Source organism: Phlebotomus argentipes, unplaced genomic scaffold, assembly GCF_947086385.1.
Source record: "Phlebotomus argentipes unplaced genomic scaffold, Phlebotomus argentipes genome assembly contig_50, whole genome shotgun sequence".
Classification (NCBI taxonomy): domain Eukaryota; kingdom Metazoa; phylum Arthropoda; class Insecta; order Diptera; family Psychodidae; genus Phlebotomus; species Phlebotomus argentipes.
Genome location: NW_026776168.1, coordinates 20,431 through 46,407, shown reverse-complemented (window position 1 = coordinate 46,407; position 25,977 = coordinate 20,431). Strand labels below are relative to the sequence as shown.

Below are 25,977 nucleotides of genomic sequence, written 5' to 3'. Positions count from 1 at the left end.
TTTTTATGATGTTTGTGTTGAATGAAGCAGCATTTTGGCAAGTGTTTTTGCCTCCATCTTCGGCTCCTTCACAAGCCTGTCCGACACACCTAATTTAACGCCACTTCCCACTGTCTTCTCATCCAGTTGTGTGTCAGTGTACCTGAATAAACAGATAAACTTTGGTTCAACATCCATTTCAGCCCTCATGCATAAAACAAACATTCAAAGTGGAGTTTCTCGAAAAGTTTCTGCAGAACCCGTCCTGAAAAATTATATGAATATTTTTTATCACTAATCTATTGAGATAGAAGCACTTGGGGAGCAACTTTGACTTGCTCGCCGGGAGTTTTGGGCGGACCAGGGCGGGGGCGCAAACAAAGACGCGACAGGAGGGAAATTTTATGCGTTTCTCTCGCTGGCGGTCGCGCGGAGGATATGATAAGGAGATAATGATTTATATGGGGGGGTTTGGGGGTGAGGCATGTGAGGTATTTCGATTGTCACAATATTTCATTTCGCTCCAAGGAGCGCCTGAGTGACGGTCTTCTGCGGCGGGGTGGCAAAATGAGCGGCAGCCTTCAATTGTGCCGCCTTAAAGCTCTCCCACTGCACGAGAGCTTTAATGTCGCCTCTCATCACTTCCGTCACATTTCCTGCAATTCTTCCTTCGCAATTTTTACCCGTCATTTGTTTTTGGCACAATCTAATCGAATTATTGTCGTAAATTACCCACACCGTCGAGCGAGAGAGCTTTCACTGTGAGCTTTCCCGTGGGTGGCGAATGGAAGACGCAAATTGCGGCGACGAGTCTAATCCGGGTCCCTTTGCGGCGCTCCTTTTGCCATATTTTCAACGTGGGAAAAAGTGATGTGACATCTGTCTGCCGGAGAAGTGATTTCGTCTCAATTGAAGCATGAGAAATGCTCCTTCGCGAGGCGCTCTCAAGGAATGGACACCTTTCGCAAAAATAGGACCTCCTCCGCCTCCCCTCACCCCCTGGCCACCCCTCCTCGCTGTTGATCGGCAAACAAGCGTTGATATGGTAAATTGAACACGACCAAGCATGATGACATTGGAAAATGCTCGTCAGAGATAATTAATTTTCCTCATTAAAAGATTACAAGGGACAATTCGATGAAATTTCAAAATTGACAAAGAGATACTAAACAGAAATTCTCGCATTTCATTTCAATTAAATTTTTTTCCCCTTACAATTTCATTTATTTCCACGTCTTTGTGTTCACACCCTTCCTCAGACTGGCTCCCCAGTTAATGGAAAACTCGCCACAGAGTGAGAATTCAATGCTCACCCACAGTTTACATTTTCAATATCGAGAAGCGATTCGGCTCTTTATTCGACCTTTTCTAGCATTAGTAGTGAGACTTTCCCCTCATAATACAATGTAGAGTTTTCTGTTGAGGATTTTGAAAAGTTTTATTGCGCTTCAATGCGTTCGTGGAATCTGCTTAAGAGCATCAGGAAATATTTTTGTGATTCATTATTAAAATGTGCAAATCAAGGGGGAGATAAGAATGTGTTAAATCTGCAGAACATTCAAAAGATACATTTCTCAATTCCTGACTAGAAATTCTGAGATTTTGAGATTTTGAGGTTAAAAAACAACTTTTTAATTATCTGCTTTTAACATTGTCCTTTTTCTTTCTGAATTCCATTCAGAACATTTATATAGCAAAGTTGAATAAAATAAATTCATTCAAATTCTTCACAAAACTCATGTTTCTAGGGGTTGTTTTGCAACCAAGGCCGTCTTAAGTCAATTACATAAGCTAGAAAATTGCAAGGATTTTTTTTCTCAAATAACTCCCTCTTTGTGCAAAGCGCAATATTTGTTCTCATTTCCCATAATTAAAGTGAAAAACTTCATTCGCAGAATTGAATTCATAGGTTGAGTAATAAAGCATGGAATATTAATGGAAGTTTCTTATTTGAACACATTGCAGAGGCAGTGAGCGAAATGAATGAGATATTTAAGTCCTGTCTTCATCATTTCAATAAAAATGAGCTTTCACCCCCTCGACTGGATGCTCGAGGGCCACGAGAAGCGACTAATATTGCACGATGGGGTGAGTCAAAGAGCGTTAGCAAAAGGAAACTTTGATCCTGAGCTCACCTTTTTTCCCCGCACTTGTTCCGCTGAGCTGCACATGAAACTCAGTGGAGATTTTCCAACACGCCGGGAAACTGTCGAAATCCGCAAAAATGGAATTTCTGCGATGCGACCGGCACAGAATTGGGCTTTTCCAGGCAACACGTGCTGAATGAGGTGGGAAAATTAACACAGTGAGAGAGAGAGAGATATGGCTCCAAGGACCCACATCACACGACCTCATGGGTGAATTAATTGCTTTTCCAAGTGACTGATTTATTAGGAAATATTGCATGGAATCCACTCCATTCTCTGTGGCTTTTTGCTCGCACAATTGGTCCCTTTTTTCTCCACCTCCGCGCTCGCGCCTCGTCTGTGAATTTTGCCATTCAAGTCCAATTTATTTTCCCGCTAATATTTCGCAGACTTTAACAAGACACTGTGTCGCACCAGCGTCTTTTTCTGCACAACAAATCCCATTTCTGCCTCGCCCTCGAAATCTCTCTCTCTCTCTCACTTTCTCACCCCCAACACGCATAATGACGAAGAGTCTCACAGAGTGTGTGTGTGTGAAAATTGATAAATATAGGCGTCATTCGTGGTGAAGAGAATAAATATCTATGCCTAAAAGGGTTCATATGTTTGCCACACAGGGAAAAAGAACGCACCAAAGACATATTGCAGCTTGGAGTGGCGAAAATGAAGAATAATTGCGATAATGGGTGAGGATATTATTCACAGATTCATCGTGTCTCTTCCGTCACCACCGCCCCAAAGTGCCATGAAAAGCTTGGAAGAAAAAGTGGCCCTCCAATTGAGACTCGACAAGTGACGAAATGCCATTTAATAGAAACAATTTTGGTCAATTTCTTCAAGAGCCTCTGCTTTTGCTGGGGGATTTTCAGGGCTGCCTTGTGCGTCCAGAAACACTTTTCCTCTCTCCCTTCCTTTTGCTCTCCCGCACTTTTCCTCGTGCGGTGAATGAAGTTCTCCCGTTTGCACACTCTGCAAACTATTCCATATAATGCGATGTGTGCTGGGGGAGGGTGAAAAAAGCTCAAAGCACCCTCATCAATAGGTGTGAAAGCTGCCTAAGAAAATAGAATGATCAATAGAAATATATGGCACACTCCAACAAATATGCAAGAAACATTTGATGAAAATTGTGTGAAATTTGTGTTTTTTTTTGCAGTATGATTTTCACATGCCATTGGCGTAGATTATTTCTTTATACCCTAAAGAATTATATAGAGGTAATTCCCACACGTTCATTTCCAGCTCGACGAATATGTTCGTAAAATATGCATGAACTTTCCTGGGTGTATGAAAGCCGATACAGGAGGGAAAAATCGGCCAAAACAGTTTCCCAATCCAACAAAGTCTCCCCCTGCAAATGGGGACATTTTTGCTGTGTGAATATCTCGCCTTCAAGCGCACACGTTGGTGGATGAAATTGAAATCGAAATTGTTGTGTATTTGTGATGGCTATATGTGATACACCCTGGCTACATTTCGATTATTATTAATCATTTCCATTTATCACAGATATATCCTCGATCAATCATTTGGAAATCTCGCAAAAATAAACAAGCGCCCATTTGCTTTGTTCTCATATCCCCCAATGGCACTTCTTGCGAGCCAAAAGCTTCTTTCGCCCAGCGGAAGAAACCGACTCACACGAGGCGAAGGAGAGGCAAAAACGGGGTAAATCCAATGTGAAACACATACATTCAATTGCGAGTCTCCTTTTTTCCCTGGCCAAAGCGGCACAGCTTTCATTTGACTTCTTGCGATGACTCCCCGCGTCTTGTGCCTTTTCTCACTGGGGGGAAGTATTTAAGAAAATATAAGTACATAAACTCAGTGGATTCCTACATAATAAATTGTATGTAATACAACTAAGATAAAAACTTTCTCTGACTCTTGTAAACATTTTAGCAGTTTTGGAAGTTGCAGATTATGTAATGGGTCATAATAGCGTTAGCAGAAATTTCCGTCGCTCCTATCTTTTCTTGCCTCATTTAATTTTCCCTTGAGTGACTATAAGGTGGACACACAAGATAATTTATTCCACATTAAGTGGGCAGAATATTGTGATACAAATACAATTTTCAGGGATTCGCATTCTTTACTCGGACAAGTAATAAATGCCAATTTATCCCAGAGAAAAAAGAGTTGAATTCTTGAGTCAACATTGGAGACAAAAGACTGACGCATTGAGGGTTTGGCTGGTGCTCGAGAGAGGAAAGATACATATGGATGAAGTGAAGGTAAAGGAGTATCCCGAAGTGTCCTTATCGAGAATGACCGTCGATTTCTCCTAATGCTTTCATAACCATGATTTTATTAGTAATTCAAAGAAATGATGCTCATTTATTCATCCACTCGCCCAAGGATTACACTCGATGGACAGAAAGGAGGATCTGAAGTAATTTCTGTCTCCTTTCAACTCTCGCCCAAGGAGGAATTCTTCCCCGTCAAATAAATTGCACTTAAGCCATTCCCAGAGACACTTTTAATGCTCTTTCTCTCTCTCTCGCAATTGTATATCGATTCTCCAGCGATTTGCAATTTGGCCCCACCAGAAAATCATCCTGTTCTTTATCCCTTTCTCCTGCTTAAGCTTTTTCATTATCTTCCCACGAAAGTCGGCAACGATGCCGAGCGCACAAAAAAAAAGCAGCACAAGCACAAGAGCTCAATGGAAAAGACTCTAGAAGGAAAATCCCAAAGTTCAACCTTCGTCAAAAAATTTTATTCTCTTCCTGTGCACGAGTGGAGGAGAAGAATAAAAGGGACTTTTTTCGGGGGGTGGGATGAGTGCGGAAGAGAGAGAGAAAAGAGCACAAGATTCCGTTCTAGATTTCCCAATGAAACTCCCGTTGTTCTTGTCAGCTTTAAGCTCACTGTGTGCTTTCATTATGGGGAGCCACAGTGAAAATCTTTGTACTTTTTTTTTCGGTGTCTCCGCAACTTCTTTTCCTCTCCTTCGGGAGATAAAATAATTTAATTTTCTTTTCCTCCTGAGAGTGGCCGGAAAAAGGGGTTTGGTGGGTGTGTGTGTGTGTGCCCATCGGTGGGAAAAAAGCACAGATTTCCACAATCTCTAGTCCTCTTTAATTTCCCATCTCAGCCTGTGGCGCTGCACTGCGGTCAGATTTAACGGATATGGAATCGTTTATCAAAAGATTTAGGGGGAGGAAATTATGGGGATTTTTCCACTTTAGTCTCCACTGTGGCATTTCAAGTGAAAATTATGGATTTTTAATTGTTTCCCATGATGATTCTTTTGCTTTGTGTATCTCTTTCTTGAGGCAGGTCTTCAGTGTCTTATCCTTAACATTGTTATTTGCAATATGTCTTGACATTAAGGGTGTTTATTTGGGGCGAAATTCATCTAGCACAGGCAGAAAAAAGACAGAGTTAAATAGCAACATTGTGTCTGAATTAGTGAATTGAAACGGAGCGAGTAAATGCTGCACGCGATGGTCGGTGGAACGCGAATTATTGAGTCATCAGTGGGTATTTTTGAGTACCCTTGGTTAAGGGGAAATAAATGGTATGGATGAATATCTGGCTCACGCAAAATGCGCGCCTCCGAACTAATGATGGGTTCGAGCGCGTCAGCAAATTGTTAGTTTCTGGTTTTAGCACATTGTTGGGCAATATCCTGTTTGGGGGTGGCATTTTTTTTCAAGGGGTGGCAAGTAGCATTTCGGCGCGGCCATTAATGTCAAATTACATTATAATTGCAGAGTTTTAGAGGCATGGCAGTGTTGTTATTTTATGATTGCATGTTTTCGCATTTGTTGAATATTATAATTTTGCAGTTGATTTATCCCCCCAGCCGAAAGGGGATCGACAGATCGCATTTCTATGGCGCGCACAAGTGATACATCGGTGGGTGGAATTTTGGATGGAATCGGCAATCTGTCGCATCGACAGAAACGTGACATTCAATATATATGAATTGCTAATTCATCCTGCACGGAAATTTCTCCATATATACACTCACCACTGCGTCCTGGCGGGGCTCAGATAAGCAGATGTGTCGCCGTGTGGAGTGGGACTTGACAGAATTATTCATCATTCATCCCTTAAGCAGCGGAGGGTTTTCTCAAGACACTGGCGGGAAAGTGTTTGCCAGCGACTTTCAAAAACTGACAAGGGAGGATCTGCAAATGGAACATCTGAATCACCCCCACACCACATCCCCTCTCATATGAGGAGATTGTCGAACTAATGATGCGTTGTTCAACCAAATTGCACGTCAAGACATCAATTCGCACACCGCGCGACACCATCGCGAATTGAGGGCAAAATCGACCGGAAGAGAGTGAAAAGTTGGTTCACGCAAAATAGATAATAATTTCAAAAAGCTCAGCGAAAGTTTCATTATCATTTCTTATCACACTCTATTAACACTCTAGAATGCGTTTTCCTTGACAAATTAAGCCAGAGAAATTTATAATTATTGACTAAATCCATTTTCTGTACGTTTTTGGGAGTTTAAATCAGCAATTTTGAGTTCATTCGCCAATTAAAGCACAATAAAATCATCTTATTTGTGTCTTTTTGAGATCCTTGATGATTTTTTAAAGATTCTTACAATTTTCACGAAAATACCGAAAGCATCAAACATTCATTTTAACTTGGGAATCATGTACAAAAGGTCTGAAGTAGTTATCAGATTATCTCTCCTTCATTCTGTTTGCAAAAAAGCTAATAAGGAGCTTCATTGAAAAATGTGCAGCAGAAAACGCACAAAGGAAAAACCCAGACTGGAATATCCAGAGATGTGAAAGAAAATCATGATTCGAAGTAATGTCATCCCATGAACATTAACTGCAGGAATTTTCTCAAGGATCAAGTTTCTGAAGTTAATTCTCGAGAGTTGCCAATTTTTTTGCTCATATTAAGCTCCTTTTCTTCCCAACTTGCAATATCTCCTCAATTTTGAGAGTCACGACATGCGATTATCCGCTGAATCTTGCCTTTGAGGGACACAAGACTCCTCTTTCTATGCAAAATGAGAGATGGTAATTGCATCCTCGCGTTGGGTGACTTTTTCTTGAGACGATAGAGTGATTTTTATCAATTTCTGACCTTGTTTGCAGCGCTGTCGTTGGCAAGTTGCGCGAATGCTCTCCTTTTGTCGCTGAAACTTCATCATGCAGAGAAGTCTTGTGCACTCCTTAAGAGGCATCTGGCTGCAAAATAAAACTTTTCCTTAATGAGAAATCCCGCGAAACTCCCGGAGAATTTTCTGTGTCCACCAATGAATTTTCATTTGACATTATTTGGATGCCAATCTTTTAGAGACATTTTCTTAAGTTATCCGTTCAATGAGAAAAAAAAATGCTCCTTCATTGTGACTCTTAAATGATAATTTCAACAATTATCTCTCTTCCCTCTCTTCACTTACAATTCCTCCGGCATTTCTCCCCATAACGATAAATCCAAATTACCTCGTATTTTTCACATGAATGCTGAAAATTCGCCTCTGATGCTGTCGGAGTTCCTTTCGCCCATTCGGGAAATTGAGTTGAGCAAAAGTGGGCCATGAGTATTGGAGAAAAGCAATTTTGGCATTTTTCATCGCTACTTTTGTGGGTTAATTTCTCCTATTCACGCATCTCCAACCCGATACACATGAGAAGGGTCTTTTCTTCCCTCCTTTTTTCACCCCCTGCACAGGAAAAAAAAATCAATGGGCTGTGAAATTTAACTCAAGTTGAAACAAGTGGAAAGTTCTGCCGGGAAAATCAAGTCGATGGCCACAAAATTGTCTCCTGGATGGAATAGAGAGACCTTCTCGGGGGTTTGGCGAAGCAGTCTTTGATGAATTGTGTTTAGGTGGGCAAAAAGGATTGCGAAATGCTGACTCTTAAGGGTGGGATAATAGAGGATTTCATTTATCATAATAAGTTAAATCACGCTGTGTCACTGACTTCACAAAGGCAAGATTCCTCAATGTTGGGCTCACGAGATATTTAGCGATATTTCCCAAATGGATTAATTAAAGCAATTTGACGTGAATTGGTGAAGTGTATCAGTGAGAAAACGGAGTGAGAGAGAGAGAGAGAGACTTAATCAAAGTCTTATTAGGCGAAATTTCCCTTTTATGTAATTTGCACGTGTTTTCTGCCACCTGAATGGCAGTTGTGAGCACATTTTGAACGTGACAGGAAAATATTCGGAATATTTCTTTGTGTCCTATTTGAATTTCTTCAAGGCATTCGACTCTGCATTCAGCCAAAATCTGCACATGTGCTGGAGCTTTATGGCAAAACACCCACAAATTGAACAGCTTGCAATTTTCATGAAACGAATGGAATTTCCATTTCACCCTCTACAATTAGTGGAGAAGACGCTTCAGCAGTAATTCCACAGGTGAAAATTTCATACAGAACTGAGAGGAATCTCTGTTCCCAAGGTCCTAAACATCATCCTGAAGCGTTATCAGCTTTCCGCCTTTGTCTGCCATCAGCAGCTCAAATATGCCACACACAGTGTGTGAAGGAAGGAGAGAAAATTCACCCTTGAAATAATATCTAAATTATGGGAAAAATCCCTTGATGAGACCCAATGAAGAGGCAAAATGCTAATCAGGCCGCTGAGCGAAAGCTCCGTCTGCAGAGGCGAACAAAAAGCCATGGGTATTTTATTTCAATCTTCAGCATACACGAAAATGACGATAAATTTATGCAAAGTGAATTTTTATGGCGCCCTTTCATGCATCCATCGATTTCGAATCGTCCACAAGGCACTTTTTCACTTTTCCACCCCCTCCGCCGATGGAAATGGTGAGTATTATTAACTGGTGGAGGGCTTGGATTTTAATTAAACAACCTCTCACCATTCCCCCAGCAATCATATTGCGCCATCCCCGGCCCAGATCGGATTTATGGCATTTAACAGTGTGAATTGGAAATTTTTGGGTGACATAAATTGAACTGTGAGGCGGTCTGAATTCATGCAAATGAATTTGCAAAAAGCTTTTGTGCGACTTGTGTGTGTCGACTTTCACATAATAAAACATGTAATTTCAGCACTTCCATTTCCTTTCCATCCAGGCCTTAAATTTAATTACATCTCGCAGTTGTTTGTCGGTGGCTTTTGTGCCACACTTTTTATGTTCGCCACTCGCATTCCTGTGCGAGCAATTTTTGAATGATGGAAATTAGCAAACAAATATTTTTCTCCTTATGCACTGTTAAAAAAAGGAAGCCCAGCGATCCAGATGAATGAAGAGTGCTGAAAGCACTGAATTTTCGCTTAATACAAAGTGTTTTGTGGCCAAATTTCATATAATTTCATCTCAATTCTCTTTATTTATTCACGGCACGTCAAAGTAAGTCTTTTGTTGTACATTTTGCATTCTGCGATCAATGAGAAATCGATATGTGCGAACCATTCACTGTGTTGCCAGATTAAAATCGCAGCTTGGTCTTGAGACAAGACACGTGGCGTCGTGAAATGTCAAACTCTTACCCAATTTTAGGGGGAGAAATGCACTGTATGAGCGTGAAAATCGCGTCTAGAAACTCAATCAAAGCTTTTTCATCGAATCGTCATGTTGATTCGTGAAGAAATATTCGTTTCTTCACTTTCACTTCTAAATTTAAGACTATATACAGGAAGAGTAAGCAGACATTATGAATTGAGATCACGCCTAAGTGTGACAATCCAATATTAAGGATGTGTAATTGGAAAAATTGCCAATGATGCAATAAAACATGAGCTTTTTATCTTCGAAAAGCAATTCCATCAAGCTCGCTGACAAATACGAATTTTAACCGTGTTTCCGGCATCATCTCATAACCCCTAAAATGCCACACATTCATCCTTTCGCCCTCCCACCCCTCGTGGCACATTGGAAAGTTGTGTATTTTTTGTTGAGGCAAAATTTTTAAGGGCGGTGCGAGTCGAAAGGGATGCGCGCAAAATGTGTGAATGTCGAGGGTATATAGCTTAAGTGGTATAAATATTTCATCATTTTTTCATTCCACCCCACCACGCACAAAGACACCTCTCTCGAGAGATATAAATTAGTCTTTTTTTTGCGATTCCTGATTATATTAACACCGCGGGAATGTTTAACAACCACAATGGTGGCAATAAATCTCCCCCACTTTTTTTTTACATTTTTTAATAAATCTGAAGATTAAGATCAATTTTCCGGTACGTCAATCTCATTCCATGTTCTAAGTTTTTGGCATTTGTGAGAAGAAAAGTGCAACTCATTTTCCTGCATGCATAAATTGTCTTCACTTCTGTGGACGCGATCGTGAAACACCTTCCATTTTTGGGGTGGGTGGAAAAGGCGCAGCGATGATGACTAAAGTTTCATCGACCAGCAAAATTCTCCACCGTCTAACTTTCTATACTCCGAATCAATAAGTGTTGGGATAAAGTGTGAACTTTTATGACGCTTCTCCATGTGACGTCACGTCTCAAGGGATGCGAAAAGGCGACTTCCTCTCGTAATTGTGCCCCAGAATCTCCTGCTATCGACCGTAAACTCATGATGTTGTGTCTGACATTTCGCTGTTTTGTTACATCAGCAAGACGATGGAATTCGCGTGACCTCTGACTTTTCCACACAAGCCACTCCAGAGGCTGTGCGCGGGGTGGTTTCGGAGGGAAGTGTACTGCGAGGAGCATTTTAAAAATGATTATTAGAAATTTTCAATATAACTCACTCATAAATCAATGTCTTATTTGTTCTCCTGCTGATGGCAGTCAGCATAAAATGTGTTCAGTCACGATATTTCCGCGATTCCGCTGTGCGCCAGCGATTGTGGTGAATGAGGGAAGTTATGAGCGGTATGAACTTCAATACGTCATATGTAAGAAAGTCTTGTTTTTAATCACAAAATTCAATTTCAATTGTTGTCATAAAATCCACACTGACGATTCGAAAGCGCGCGCGAGAGCTTTTCCACACCCAGCGCGACTCAATGCTGCGAAAATTGTCCCTTTATCGATTTTTGCGCCTTGGTTGGGTGGGAAATTTACATTTTTGCTGGCATCTTCCGTGTTTAATTAAATGTGAGGACAATCGAGAGGCATTCTGGGTTCGCCTGGGAAATTGATTGCAAGCGCTCCGGCCGAGGGTGCGCTTCTCCATTGAAATGGCCACAATATGATGATATCTCAATTGGTGGAGGGCTCTCAGCCACGGCGGCTCGATATCGGTAAATAATTCGTCAGACTATGAGCATCCGCCGGGTGTACTTGAGAGGGCATGGCATTAGAGGGAAATGCTCTCCATTTCAATTGACATATCTCCTGGTGGACGGCCGCAGGAGTTGGGACGGATCCTGTCCGTAGATAGTCGCCATCAGTCCGTTGTCCAGTGCACGAGCGCGGGAGGGGTGGATTTGAGGGGCGAATCCTTGGGTATTTTGTGTCAAATGGATGAGTCGAGAGCAAATATAAAATAGATGTGCAGCTTATATACATGGATTACACAGTTGAAATGATGATGATGGCTCGGTCGGCTGGTCATAACCCCATTTTGGCCATTGTGCGAGAGGGTGAAAGACAAAGCGGGGGGTGGCCACCATAAGATGGACCCAGAGTGGAATGGAAACCAATTATGGTTTTTGGAACCACTGACCACACCAAATAGGCAGCTGTTTGTTGGAAATTGTTTTCATGTTCTAAAATTTTGTTCTTGTTTCCTCACCCACCCCCCCACCCCCTTGGCCGCGCCCACTGGGGCGCAAAAGCGTCACAAATGTGCAAAATTCTCGTGGCACTGCATTCAGCCCTTCAGGACTGCCGAACTCTCTCTCGCTCTCACTCACCCTCTGGGAAAACGGCAGCCCTAAAACCACCGAATTCATGCAGCCCCGCTTTGAGCTCGTTTGGTCGCTTTCGCATGGAACTTAATTAACCTAAAATACAATTATGTTTATTCCGAGGTCTTGGGGGAGACTCACTATCAGTATCGTCACATATTTCGGCATCACATTGTATGGCTCAATTCCTCAAGGCGAAGAGCGTCTGCGAAGCACTTAATCGTCACTCCTGCGGGAGCCCAGAAGAGTTCAGCTCGAGACATAAATACATTAATCGACCACTTTAGCTTTACCATCATTTCTATACAAGTTATCACATTGAAATATGTATCTGAATTGCAGTTTTGAGCAAATTCTGTACATTTTCAAGGGAAAAAATGCTTTTCTTCTCGAATAACATGAATATGTGTTTAATTATTTATCTACTCATATCTCCCTAAGTTTTCCTCCGATTTTCACAAATGGAACAGATTCTGAAAGGTTACTTCACAACCTACAATTTTCTAGAACAAGTAAAAATTGTCAAACTACCGCAAGATGGCGTTTAAAGCCTTTGTTTTCAATAAAGCCATTTCTTTTGCATGTCATACTAAAAATATTCATATTGACGCTATTTTTAGGCGGATTTTCAAAAATAATAGCGTTTTGGAAAGGGCAAAAGACAGCCTACAATTGTCCAAAACTGTATTATTTTTCTCATATTATTCATGCGTTCAGCACGTAAATTCACAACACAGGTCAGAATATTCCAATTTAATTCCCTCCACGCAAATATTTCTATTAAATCTGTATTTACAGATATGACAATTTATCTATTAAACGTGTGATTATCTGGGAAAAAATGCCCCATGAATCTGTGCATATGTTTAATCCTGAATCGCCAATATTTACAGTTGTAGTTTGTAAATCCCAACAGAGACAAACTCTCCTGAAATGTCCGTGTGATTAAATTGTGTCCCTTTTTTCGCACAGACACTAATTTGCTGCGGATTATGAGGTGATTTTCACGAGCACGAGCAAAACAATTGATTCTATTTGATGTTGAGTTATGTGTCACTCTGTGCAATATTTTGTTTATCGGGCCAGCATAACACTGTGCAGAATAAATTGAGTTGTGCAAGCGCTCGCCACGTCCGCTTTTCCCACGGAAGTTTGGCATTTTTCACACAGGCGGCGTAGATGGCGGATTGCTGGGGGGTGGGAAAAAAGGGCGCCGAGAAGGGGGGAAAGTGCAGCAAAGCCAATGAATTTTATACACGTGTGGAGCTGTAATGCTTCTGTGAATTATGATAAATATTCAATGGAATTTATTGGTAATGCCACTGACTTAATGAACTCCGTCTGTTGAATATTTATTGCGGCTTCCACGACGACTCTGGCATCATGTGAGCCCTTTGTGCGCCATTGGGGCAAGACAAAGCGACTCCCCGGGAATGTGTGCTGACATTGAGCTGGAACTTATGTGCATTCTCTCCCGGAAATGAGGACAAAAGTGCCGATTAAAAGCGGCTGTAAGGGAATAAGCATGCGTGGAATTTAGAGACACTCAGAGAGCTTCGCAGTGGACAAAAATCTGACGATTTAAATGAATTCGAAATGAGGAAAATATTGCACAAATAAATAAAAAATATCGCATAGAAATTGTGAAATCTAAAGCATTCTAGGAAACGCCAAAATACACTCTGTGCTCGTTCAAATGATTGCAACGAGATAATCCGCGCTGTGAATGTCTGTGACGATCGCTCACAGGATGTCCAAGTTGGCGCTAGAAAGTCTATTCAGTCAGGAATTCAGTGGAAAGCTGTGCTTTTGGAGCAGCTTTGAGTCCTGTTGCACTCAAGGGGGAGTTATTATGGCCAGAAGTGGTGTACAGTTCAGTAGAAAGCCGATTCTCGAGGAATCCTAATGGTCTCAATCAAATATTTTATCAAAAATGATTATTTTCCAAGGAAAATTGCTAAATTATAAGAAAAAAGTTATATTTTTGACAAAATATTTAAATAAATTTAGTAGAATTAAAAAATGAATGGCAAAAAAGTAACAAAATTTGCCTCAAGCTGGAATTGAACACCAAAAATTTGTAGAAAATACAATCGGGACTTCAACATGTTTTTAAAGTTTAAATTGCTGCTCAAAAATCCCGAGTGATTTTCTTCTTATTTGCATAATTGTGTTTCTGTGCGCTTTTTCCTACCAAATTTACGTAATTCTCTGAATATTTCTTGATCTTTATTGCAAAAAATGCTCTCGATAAAGTTTTTCTAGGTTATGTGTCTTTTTTAAAATAGATTGAATGAATAATTTTCATTCCTCCACATCAATTCTTATGCTTGAGGTAGAAAAATGACATTTAAGCGTTGCTATTTTGTGTTTTAAAGATCAAAAAGAGCTTAAAATCATACTTAAGTGTGACATAACCTCAAAAAACAGCAGTTAGAACTCTTTTAAAGCGATTTTAGACTTGAAATCCAATCATAATAGCTGCATTTGTCCTACATTTGTCCATTTTTTCGGGAACTGAACTGATGTACAGATTTTAGGCGTGATATTTCCCTCTTGGTTTTATTCTCAAAGTGTGGCGCTAAATAGAAATCGAATACTGTACTTTTCATCCTTTTCCTTTCTCCTTTATCCCTCGAATCGCTTCTGTCGATTTATATACACTGCAACATGTTGCAGCTTTTGCACAATTATGTACATTCGAGTCTTTGTCCCTCCTTTCACTCTATTTGGCGGGCGATTTTTTTTTCCTGAAAGACGTACGAAATCCTCCCAAACTTGTGCGGCGATGGAAATGCTCTGGGCCTTGAGAGTCCTGGCGAAGGAGCGAGAAGTAATTAAGCAGAGCACGAAGAGTACTGCACAGTCATCCGTCAGCGGCACATCTCATCATATTTCCCACCGTTTTGTTGATTATTTGGCCTGGTGTGCTGCACGCCAGGCGTCGCTGCGCGCATGTGCGGAATCGCGTGAATTTGTACGCGCTAGAATGAGTCCGACACTCTCGGCGGAGCCAGAACGTTGATGCTCTTCCATCTGCAGATATTTCCCCATGTAGTGGAGCAAACTCGCACACATTGTGGTGCGTCTGGTGGGTCTTCTGGGAGCTGCCAACCCTCCGTCTGCCGCTTTTTTGCTCCCACTTCACCCACCCAAATCCGCCTTGTGACTCTCGAGATGGTGCGTTCTGTTTCAGTCTCGATTTGGATCTATCCCAAACTGGTTAGACTCCAGCCAGACCTCGGCACCGATCCCCGATTGCACTCGCGAGCGTGTGATTCTGTCGTGCACGGCAGGTGTTTCTCCCTTGGCAATTGAGCGCGTGAACTCTCTGTCGTGGCCAGATAGATTATTTCTGAGATGTGTGTGGTGATTTGCGGGGTTGACGCTAATCCGGAAGGTGTGTGATGGGGTGCTCAATGGCAGCGTCTTGAGTGGCCATCGGAGCGAATTATGACAAATCGAACTGTGAGCGGGAAGTCTTAGTGTCCGGTTCAGCTTAGCAGCCCTTTTGGTCAGTCCCCAGGACACTGCAGGGAGGCTCTCTGGGCGAATCGCCGAAGAGTGTGTGACACACATAGCCAGTAAACATCTAGGGTGCGCATCGGCAACACGAGGTAGAAGGGAAACGACTATGGGCCACTCCAAGTGGCACCCTCACGATCCAGGAAGCCAGAGCCAGAGCGAGAAGTGATCTGAGACAGTGGTCTTGACTGATGAGGAAGAAACGCAAATCAAAATTCAATGTCTAGATGTGATGTGCTCCTTATGATCATTTCAACACGCCGAGCGACACCCACAACATGTGAGAGCGCGGCCTCAATTGCGCTCTTTCTTTTATTTGCCTATTAATAACACTCTTCCTTAGGATAAAATTGCAAACACTGTGCGTGGTGTGGCAAAGTGTGGACAGTTTTCGCGAGCGGATGAATCCGGGCATTGACATTGATATTGTCGTGTAGTGAGATTGTATTGATTATAGATGTTAATAAGCAGAAATTATAGGTGAAAATTATTAATTTGAATGAAGATAAAATAGAATCAATTCCTACCGAGTCGTTTCAACTAAGAAAGAAATCTGTACAAAACAAAGAGTCGGCTTTTCGGAAAAAAACGGGTAGTTTTAGCTGCAAAACACAGTGGTGAAGATTTATGGTATTTAGGATAAATCTATCTTTTATATACTTAGCTTGCACTCTATCGTCCGAGTTAACACTACAACTTTAGGCACTCAATGTGGCAAAGGACCCACACACTTTAGTCAGTACAGCGTGAATTTGTGTCGGCCCAGGTGTTGCTGCAAAGTCCTCCGGAGCAATTAATTATCCCAGCCATGATTAGCAGACAGAGGAATTTTTGAGAGCGCACACAGTGTGAAAAGTTTCGGGCGTGATGAAAGTGGACAACGGTGCGTGAATTGGCAATGGAGCTCCGATGCCAGGCAATTGAGACTGTTGAACACTGAGTGGGTGAGAACTTTCCAGGGCAATGCCGGTGGCAGCCTCGAGTTGTTGTGTGAATATTTGAGCGCACACACGGCAAATGGTGTGATTTAGGTGTACTCATCAGCTGTGGGACCAACGAACAATACACCATATTCTCGATAGCAATCGATGAGCAGATCGGGCCATCAACATCACCAGTAATGCCAGAAACATCCATTTAACGAATTTATCATCCATATATTGGTCGAGAGTGTGAGACGAGCGAGCATTTGAAAGTGAATTTAATTAGGAGCTAGAGCGTTTTCGTATGCAATAGATGGGTATATAATCTCATGTGTATCGCACATGAATCACAAGCAATAAGAGGGGCATCACACAGAGTCGCTTAGTGGACATGGAGAAGCAACAGTGGCCACTGATGGAGTACCCAGTGGGCAACATCACCAATGAGGACTTCCTGGCCATGATAGGCAACGTCTCGGGCCTGGTGGAGCCGACAGGGGGCGCCAATGACACCCTCATCAACGCCACCCTGTCGCCAATCTCCACCACGAGCGCCGCCGCCGTTCCCGGCACCTATCCCAGCGGCTACACGATAGCGCACATCGTGTTCGCCTCCATCGTGGTCACCATCCTCATGGTGATCATCGTGGTGGGCAACATGCTGGTGATCATCGCCATTGCCACGGAGAAGTCGCTGAAGAACATCCAGAACTGGTTCATCGCGTCGCTCGCCGTGGCGGACTTCTTCCTCGGCCTCGTCATCATGCCCTTCTCGCTGGCCAACGAGCTCATGGGCTACTGGATCTTCGGCGCCTGGTGGTGCGACATCCACTCCGCCATGGACGTGCTCCTCTGTACGTCCAGCATCATGAATCTGTGCCTGATCTCCCTGGACAGGTACTGGAGCATCACGAAGGCCGTGGAGTATCTCAAGACCAGGACACCCGCGCGCGCCGCCATCATGATCACCGCCGTGTGGATAATGTCCGGCCTCATCTGCATCCCACCGTTGCTGGGCTGGAAGGCCAAGCAGCCCGAAGGACCCCTGCCGCAGTGCCAGGTGAGCTGACCTTGTGCGCTGTGGCGCAGAGAATGCCAAGAGAAATTGCTATTCTTTCCCCCAAATTATACTCTCACACATAATATCAAAATTACATAAATCATCATAATCCCAGCACAAAGGAGAGCTTTTATTCATACGGAACTTTCCTTCTCGCTGCACAACATATATATAAAGTCCCTCTAACCCCCGAACTTTAATACATCAAAACTCACTTCTCCATATGCACTTAATCTTCAAAATCTCTCCCATGACGAGTGAGAGCTAAATAATAAACTAGTAAGTGAAAGGAGCTTTTCCCCAAAATTGTTACTTCTCTATTTCAATCAAGGGGCAGACAATGTGCCCTAAATCTGTACACCATTTTCTGGCACATTTTCACAGTCTCTGGGCAGAATCTTTAACACTTCAGTGACACTTCTGACTGTCTTTAAAGGCATTTTCTGACACATTTCAGACAAGAAGAATTGATTCCATCTTGATTTTCTAGTTTTGACCAAATTGTGAGGTTATGAATGCGCCTTAAAACATTCTTCAAGCTTGGAAATATATAAATTTGGGGAATAGAACAGTTTTTACTAGATAATAAGGTGGAATTTGTCACTTTGAAGCACAACCAGCGGAAATAACGAAGGAAAGAAGCATTTTTCTTACCTTTTCTTTGAGGTTATGATTTATTTTCAAGCTTTTTCGTTACCAATCTGAAGCTTTTTCAAACGTAAATGACTTTGGTAGTTATTTAACTGTCAGAAACTGTTTCAAATCAATAACATGATCAAAATATCTCAATTTGTTGCAACAGAAGCTTTTTCAATGCATTTTATTTGCCCCTTAACTTCAACCCAGTTCAGATTCTTCAGTCACGGAGCTTTTTCACAGCCATTGATCGTGAAATTCCACGGGAAAATGGCATCTCTTTGATTGACTTGAGCTCAAAGCGAGTTCGGATTTTGAGAGGAAGTCATTTGGACGGAATGATGATAAATTGAAAAAGTTTCTTATCACCGAAACTTGGATTCACGCGGACTGTCCAGAAGGGTCACGCTGTGGAGGAATTTCCGTCAAAACAAGACTATTAGCGCTCCTCTGGGTCATTGCCAATGGGGTTTTTGAGGGTTAGATTCGTTTCTCCGCAGTTTTCCTCCCCATATCTCCACTTAATCGCTCAATCCTGAATATTTTGCCAACTGAAACCACCCTCGCATTCCGTTGTTTGGTCTTTTGGGGGGTGCTGACATGCTATGCTGTGTGTATTTGCTATTCTCCTGCTGCAAATTCCATCCGCAAGCTCAGGGGAGAGAAGCTTTTCATCCAACTTGGCGCACACTGTTGCAGAATTCCCAAGAATAGAGGGAAGCTTTTCGCTGAATCTCGTGATTCATTCATTATAATAGTCTATTGAAGCGCGATATGAATGCACCGCGAAACATCTTGCAGCGAATTCAGACGCCCGTCTGCATTATTTCGCCATGTACACATCGTTAAAATAACATTTTTTCCCCCCAACCCTCCATGGCCGCTCCTGGCCTGGGCTTTTATTAAATTCTAAAGGCGCCAGCCATGAAATTTCACCTCTTCAGCAGCCGCCGAAGTCAAGTGGGTGGAAATGCAAAATTCCCAGCTGGTTTCATTTCAAAATTTTACGATCCAGCACTAAACGGAGTTTGCCAATTGCCGACGCTCGATTCTATGTTATGCCAAAGATGTGAACTAAGGGATGAAAAATTGCGCGATTTCTCCCTTCAATGTGTTAATGAATTATGGAAATTGTCAGTGAAAAGACCGCATTTTCACTTTTTACTTCCTCTTCCAGAGGCGTTTGGAGATTATCCCACGATGAAAAATCGCCTACAAAATAATCATCTTTACCTGGAAAAATTATTGATGGGCATTAAATCCAATTATGCAAATTTTACTCTGAATTCTGGAACAGTGAAAATATCTCACGTAAAAATTCCTCTTTTATCCAAAGTTCAACACTGAGAAATATTCTATAATCTGTCTATGGAAAAAATAAGGAAAAATTAAGGACTTTTCTAGCTGGTGCAAAATATTTGCAAAATCACACAAAAAAATACCTTTATCTGCTTTGCTTACTCGAGTGAAAGCTCTTCCGATGCTTCTTCTCAGTGCTGAAAAGTTGCGTTGGCGGTTTTCCGGCGAGTGAAAACTTTTATGACTGTTTGTTCAATTTGACTTTTTGTTGGGGCAAAAATGAGTGGGTTGACCTATGGGGATGTGCAAAAATAAACCCTCAGCCTGATGAGTCACGATGGCAAACTTGTGGGTGAATATTTGAGAGATAGACTCGATGGCCTGACGTTTGGCTCCTGGGCCAAATATAGAGTGTCCCAGAACGTGCCTGGCTTCGGGAGGGAGGAAATTTTCATGAAACCCGCCCCATAATGATAGTCTGCATGAAAACAAGGGGGAAATAACACTTCCAGCACATCCATTTTAGACTATTTGCACGCTTATTCTCAAAATAAATTGAATCTCTTACGTATCAGTCCGAAATGTCTGATAAGAATCCACTTAAAACCGCTTTTTGGGTATCTTTTCTGATCATAACCTAAAAAAATCAATTTGAGAGCTGTTAAGACTCCGCTTGGAAGCTTTCTTGACCACAAAATCATCTCTTATAATTCGCCAATTAACCTTAAGATTGCTGATTCGGAGTCAAAATTGTCCAGAAAGTAATCTAAATATGCATTTTCCAAGCTTAAATCAATATTTTTGAGGTTATGTTAGATCTTAGCACATTTTGCAGTGTTTCTTAGTATAGAAAGCTCAGAAAAGCCGTGTTAAGTGCATGCAAATCTTTCATTCTGCCATTGATTTACAATCTTTCTGACTAAAGCATTAAAATTGTGATGATTAGATTAGATTAGATTCGTTACATAACCTAAAAAAATGAATTATTATGGTTCGTTTCTGAGTAAAAATCAAAGGAAATACAAAGAATTTGGCAAATTTGTCTATAAAAGAAGCGAAAGAATCTCTCAGTTTTCCACCACTTCTATATCATCTCCTCCTTGGGTGAAAATGCATGGAGAATGAATGATCATGTCCGGCGATATAATTAATGATTTGGGGGTGAAAGTCTTTGGAAATTGTAGTGGAATTTTGACAAGGCGCGCGAACAGTTGGACGATCAATATCCAATCATTAAAAGTGGCCGCCATAATTCAATTAATTCCAACCCCTCGGATGCGTGGAGATATGGGAATTATCGCAGTCACCCTCCAGATCACACTCGATTAATCTTCCGCATCGGGGTTTGCAGCGACGAAGGAAACTATTAGCCTCGACCAGCCCCAAGGTGGCCGATAAATTCTCAGGCTTCACCGCCGACTTTAGTGGGGTTTTTGGATAATAGCAACAATCTCTCCGTGAAGCCCTCCGCCAGCCGATATCCGCCCCCACATGCGGTGGGGGCGCGCAGCCCCTTGAGAAATAATCTCTTTCTCAACTCCCTCTTCGCCATTGCAATGTTCATGGCTCGTGCGGCAGTGAATGGCGGAATGCCCGAAAGAAATACTTCCGCCGGAGTTATTTCAAGTATTTTAATAAAAGACCCACCCCCAAAAAATCACAACTGAATTTATGTCATGTACAATCTTATCATGGCTATAACACAAAATACATATTTTGCACGCTCAACCCATTCGCCATCGCGCTTTTGCCGCTCTCTTCTTCCGCTCTCTGTCAATGCGATATAAAATAAGCAATTGAATTGCATGGAAATGCCATTTGAGAGCCACACAGAAGCCCAATTCTTCGGATAGCGACTCAATAAATTAGTATAACTGGGAAGAGATACTTCGGTATGTGAATCACCCCAAAAACGGTTCTCATTGTTGAGTCTCCTCACTGAGAGAATTTATCTCCTATGCAGACTTTCCCTCATGGCCAGATAGTTTCACAAGAGTTATTTAGGGTAGTTTCCAGATCTGAAGGATATGTACATATTGAAATCGGATGTGGAATGCTTTTCAGGTGAAACTTTCGAGAGATAAGTACGCATAAATCAGAGGGAAATTTGTAGAATATAAGCTCGTGCGAGGGAAATTGTCGGAACGAGAGAGACAGAGAAAAGCTTCAGACGGGATTTTAGAGCAGACTGGAATTTTTTCCCCTGTTTTAAGATAAGATGGATGAGATGTTATTCCATGCAGTCTATTGATTAAGTGTTAGTTTGATTGTTTGATTCCTCGCTCCATTTCCGAATCATTCAATATTAGATTGCTGTGCTTTCCTCTCAATGTACATTGCAATTAAGGATGTCGATTGGAATTATGTGAATTAATGAGAATGCAATCTATCTAATAAAATTATTCCAACCAGCACAACACTATCGATTTCCTGTGGCTATGAATTATGCAAGGGGGAAATAATTATGCACAATTTCCTGACATTTTCCCTGAAATCTATTTGATTAGAAACATTTTAGATAACAAATTTTGATCTTATCACCCGGAAAATTAACTAAAATCTAACTGACAACTTTATAATTCAGATTTTCAGACGTTTTCTTCCTCTTATTTGACATTTAGATATTCTTTTTGACCATAATTCTTGAGCAGCTTTTGATTTTAATCTTTTTTAATTCAAAATCAATCGGTTTTAAGTGAAAATCTTGAGAATATATTTAATTTTAGTACGAAAATGCAATTGTTAAAGCCAGAAGACGGAAAAAAATTATCTCCCCCTTGGAAATAAATGTGTGCGACGAATGAAAATGGAAAATTAAAGCGAAACATCGATTCTCTCATGTTATCTAAATATTGTGTAGCCGCAATACATGAAAATTGCTGTAGGTTTTCCATCAAATTCCCCACTGTTCAGCCCTTCAGCACCCCCACGATCTGTTTACACTGGGCGAGAGGGGACGCCAGTGTCTTCTGTCTGCGGTTCCACCCTGCAGGCACATCGACAACCCTGCCCACAATCAATACGGCTCCTTTGTCGAAGACTCTCAGGTGAAATTGAGGTGACAATGATGGGTTTCATGCCACGCAAATATGTACATATTTTGCTTCAAATATTGAGCGTGATAATAGAGAGATATTCCAGGCAATATTTGTCACATATCTGATTAATGTTTCACTCTGTTCGGGGGCACTTTTCTCGAGGGGGAGGGAGGGGTGGAAAACTCCAACGCCAACTAATCGCGAATGGGGCGAATTCTCAGAGGATTTATGGTAGCTCTTAGCGCACTGATTTGAGGGGGTGATATTACTTCAGGGGGTTTTATGTCCGAAAAAAGTCGTCCATCCGACTCAGAGATGTGTCTCGAGTTTGGTATATATCACGTTGTGGCGTAAAAAGAGCACCCACTCCAACCCCAGAGCTGTAATTCACAGCTGAAGGACTCTCGGAGCGCCACTTCTTTGACGGACGCAAACGTCAATTTCGTGACCATTGACTTAAATGAACGCCTAATGAGAACTGTGTGACACACACACAAAGTTTAATTGAATTGCCCATCTGAAGTACACTTGGTGAAATTTGAAATTGGTACAAATTGAATTGAGTAGGACACGATATATCGGATGTGGGTTTGATAAACAAAGTGAGAGAAGAGTTGGCGAAATTCACATAAGAAGTACATCGAGTGGATGTCAATATTGGCCATGGGAGAGAATTCGGAGAATTTTCCCAGCACATGACTTGTAACTCAATTAAAATCAAGGACTCCTTGTCTAAAATCCATGTGTTTGGCAGCATTTCGATATGCTTTCCCGGTGTTTGCACTTCAATTAAGTCAATTGCTGCACGCCAGTTGGGACTGATGCTCAAAGACCCGTGGCGCATAGGAAGAAAAACAAGGGCGGATGTTTTGCTCCCCAGAAGAGTGGCTGCCAAAAACATCCGCCCATCCCGACAGAGATGAGGATGCCACCCCTCAATAACATATAATTAAGTGGATTGTAAATCTTTTTACATTGCCATAAATTACATTTCGCCCAGCACAGATGTAAATTTTATACGGCGATCTCGTGATGCCGAAGAGTTTGTCGGTCATTGTGTTGCTGGCCCCATTCTCTGCTGGGCTTCCAAGGGGAGAAAACCATTTACTAACCACCGTCAACAGCCCCTGCGGCACATTGAAAAGCAAATAGTACGGCGGGTGGCGGAATGGGGTTATTTATGATGGTAAATATGCGGTAACAAAAGAAATTTATATTATTCGTGCAGTATCACCCACAATAAGGTAAATGCGAAGGAGCACGATCAACTACAGGGATGTGAAACTCCTTGGCAGTGCCTGAAAAGGACGATGCGAAGGATGGGTTGCTTCGCTACAAGCGTGAAAGCTCAAAAGTTACAAAAAAAAATTCATATCGTTTCTCAAGAAGCTCTTCCGGTAAGTTTGCCAAATATCTTCCCCAAATGGAGAAACTATATACGAATTATTTGCGGGAAATTTGCCCCCTTTCACGATGAGTGTAATTAAAACTGCTAAAGCGATAAAATTGCAATGGGTTTAATGCGATATCTTGCATATGCATACAGAGGAGAAAAAGCTGAGAATCCCCAGGAAAGTAGAAGCATTTGAAAGCTTCTTCTCTTTCACCAAAAAAACTCCCTTGGCGAATAACTGCAGCCAAGGGGGAGATAGAAGGGTATAAAAAGATGTGAATTTCAATGGAAGTATTTAAAAGCGATCAAAAGTCACTTTCAAAAGAAATTGACGCAATAATTGGAGAAAGAAATGGTTCATTACGTTTTTCTAGTTATTTTCTACAAATATCATTCATTCTTGTGCCTAATCTGATAAAATCTGATCAAGATCAGAAGCATTCAAGTTTAAACTATATATGTTAATTGCGCTAAGATTGATCATAACCTCAAAAATACTGTTTTAGGATACAAAATTGTTTATTTTGAAAGCTATCAGATTGAATTTGTTCTCTCAAAGTGCAAATTTCAGGTAATTTTCAATTTATAACAGATGAATTTGTAGGTTATGTTCCAAAGTACATCCAAAAGAGCGGATAAAAATTGAATTCCGTCAAAAAATGTTCTGAAAACTTCAAATATTACTAAAATACTGTTCCTCTGTAATTTTCCATATTGATACAAGTAAAAAATTTTGTCTTTTTAGTACAAAGACTCCAAAATTTGAGGTTATGTTACTTTAGGCGGTTTGAAAAATGTATAAAGTTCCGATAAAGAGGAACAGAATAAGGAAAACACATGTTTAAAGCACTGCCAAAGTTTCTGGATGTGTTCTGTGATCCTTCACAGTTCAGTGTTCAGAGTTTAGCCGTATTATCTCCCCCTTGGCAGCAGCAGCAACAGTGAAATGCTGAAACTTTAACTTGTTGCCCAACTCAGGCCACGAAACAATGCATTTCAAGTAGTATTCTCGCACCGTGAGTGCTCAGAGGAGTTTTTCATCCGAGCTTTCATTGGCTTTGGCTGCACACCTCTTTTGTCTGGCACGTCGATTGTCGGATTGGACGCCAGTGGCGCGAGCTTTCGCATTTTCGGCGTGATTAGCAAGTAAAGAGAGCCCTTTATTAATTTATTCTCTCATTTTCAGTCTCTCTAATCGAATCACTTTGCAACAGTAGATTTTCACACTTTCCCCGCCTAAGCTTCACAATTAGCGTTGCATGAATTCCCAACATAATTCACTTATGATTCGGGGGAGGGAAGCAGAGTTTGCAGACTTCAACCCAGGAATCTGTCTGTTGCACCCGAAATTTAACAATGTTGAGCTTATTAAATTTGTAAAGCGGGCTGAGAGCTTTCATAATCCATCCTGGGAGGAAAGTTCACTATATGGTTGAAGTTGGTCTGCTGCTGTTAAACCATAATTCCACTAATGTTTACTGACGAATTTCATTCTCAAAACTATTCTTGTAAATCGAAAAGTCATTGTAAAGTGATGATTTGCAAAAGTTGAATCCATAACCTATTTTTCCACGTGAGTACCTGAAATGGGGGGAAAAGCGTGAAACTTTTCCGTACGGTTATGAGAAAAGTTTCTCCACTGTGTCATGTGATAATGCATCTACCTTTTTGGAGAAGAGCACGTCACAGAGGAAATTTTACACTATTTCAAACGCCCCAAAATACGCAAATATCTCTTTTCTTCTCCACCTGCACAAATTAATTGAGACAGCAATTTTGGTTAATATGAAACCACAAGTCATATGATGAAAATTTACAGGGTTTTTGGAAGAAATTCGCCCACTTCGCACACTTTGGATTCTTTGCAAGACAGAGAGAGAGAGAGCTTAAGACAAGTAAAGCTCAACACCGCATGGCGAATAATTTATGAACGATTACGCCACGGAGGGTGGGGTGCATTGAGATGGTCCAGGGGTGGTTTTCCCCACAAGGGCGAGAGGATTTTCTCCATTATTGAGCAACTAACAACGAGCCCAGAGGCAATACAGACGAAATAAACTCATGGCAAATGTCTTTCCTCACTTCATTAAATTATTAAATGACTCAGAGGTCCTATGAAGGCTTTCACGGATATTACAAACGAAATGGCACCCCGTTTTGAATGCTGGGCTGAGGAATGGAAAAGCAGGTCATTTTTCCCGCGG

The 25,977-nt window shown here is 41.5% G+C and overlaps 1 protein-coding gene across 1 annotated transcript; it reads left to right on the top strand.

Moving 5' to 3' along the window:
• Window positions 1-16,738: 16,738 nt before the first annotated feature.
• LOC132256986 (alpha-2 adrenergic receptor-like) lies at window positions 16,739-17,416 on the top strand. The gene has a single exon (XM_059753637.1). It carries the CDS (start codon window positions 16,739-16,741, stop codon window positions 17,414-17,416), a length of 678 nt encoding a protein of 225 aa, XP_059609620.1.
• The last annotated feature ends 8,561 nt before the right edge of the window (window positions 17,417-25,977 follow it).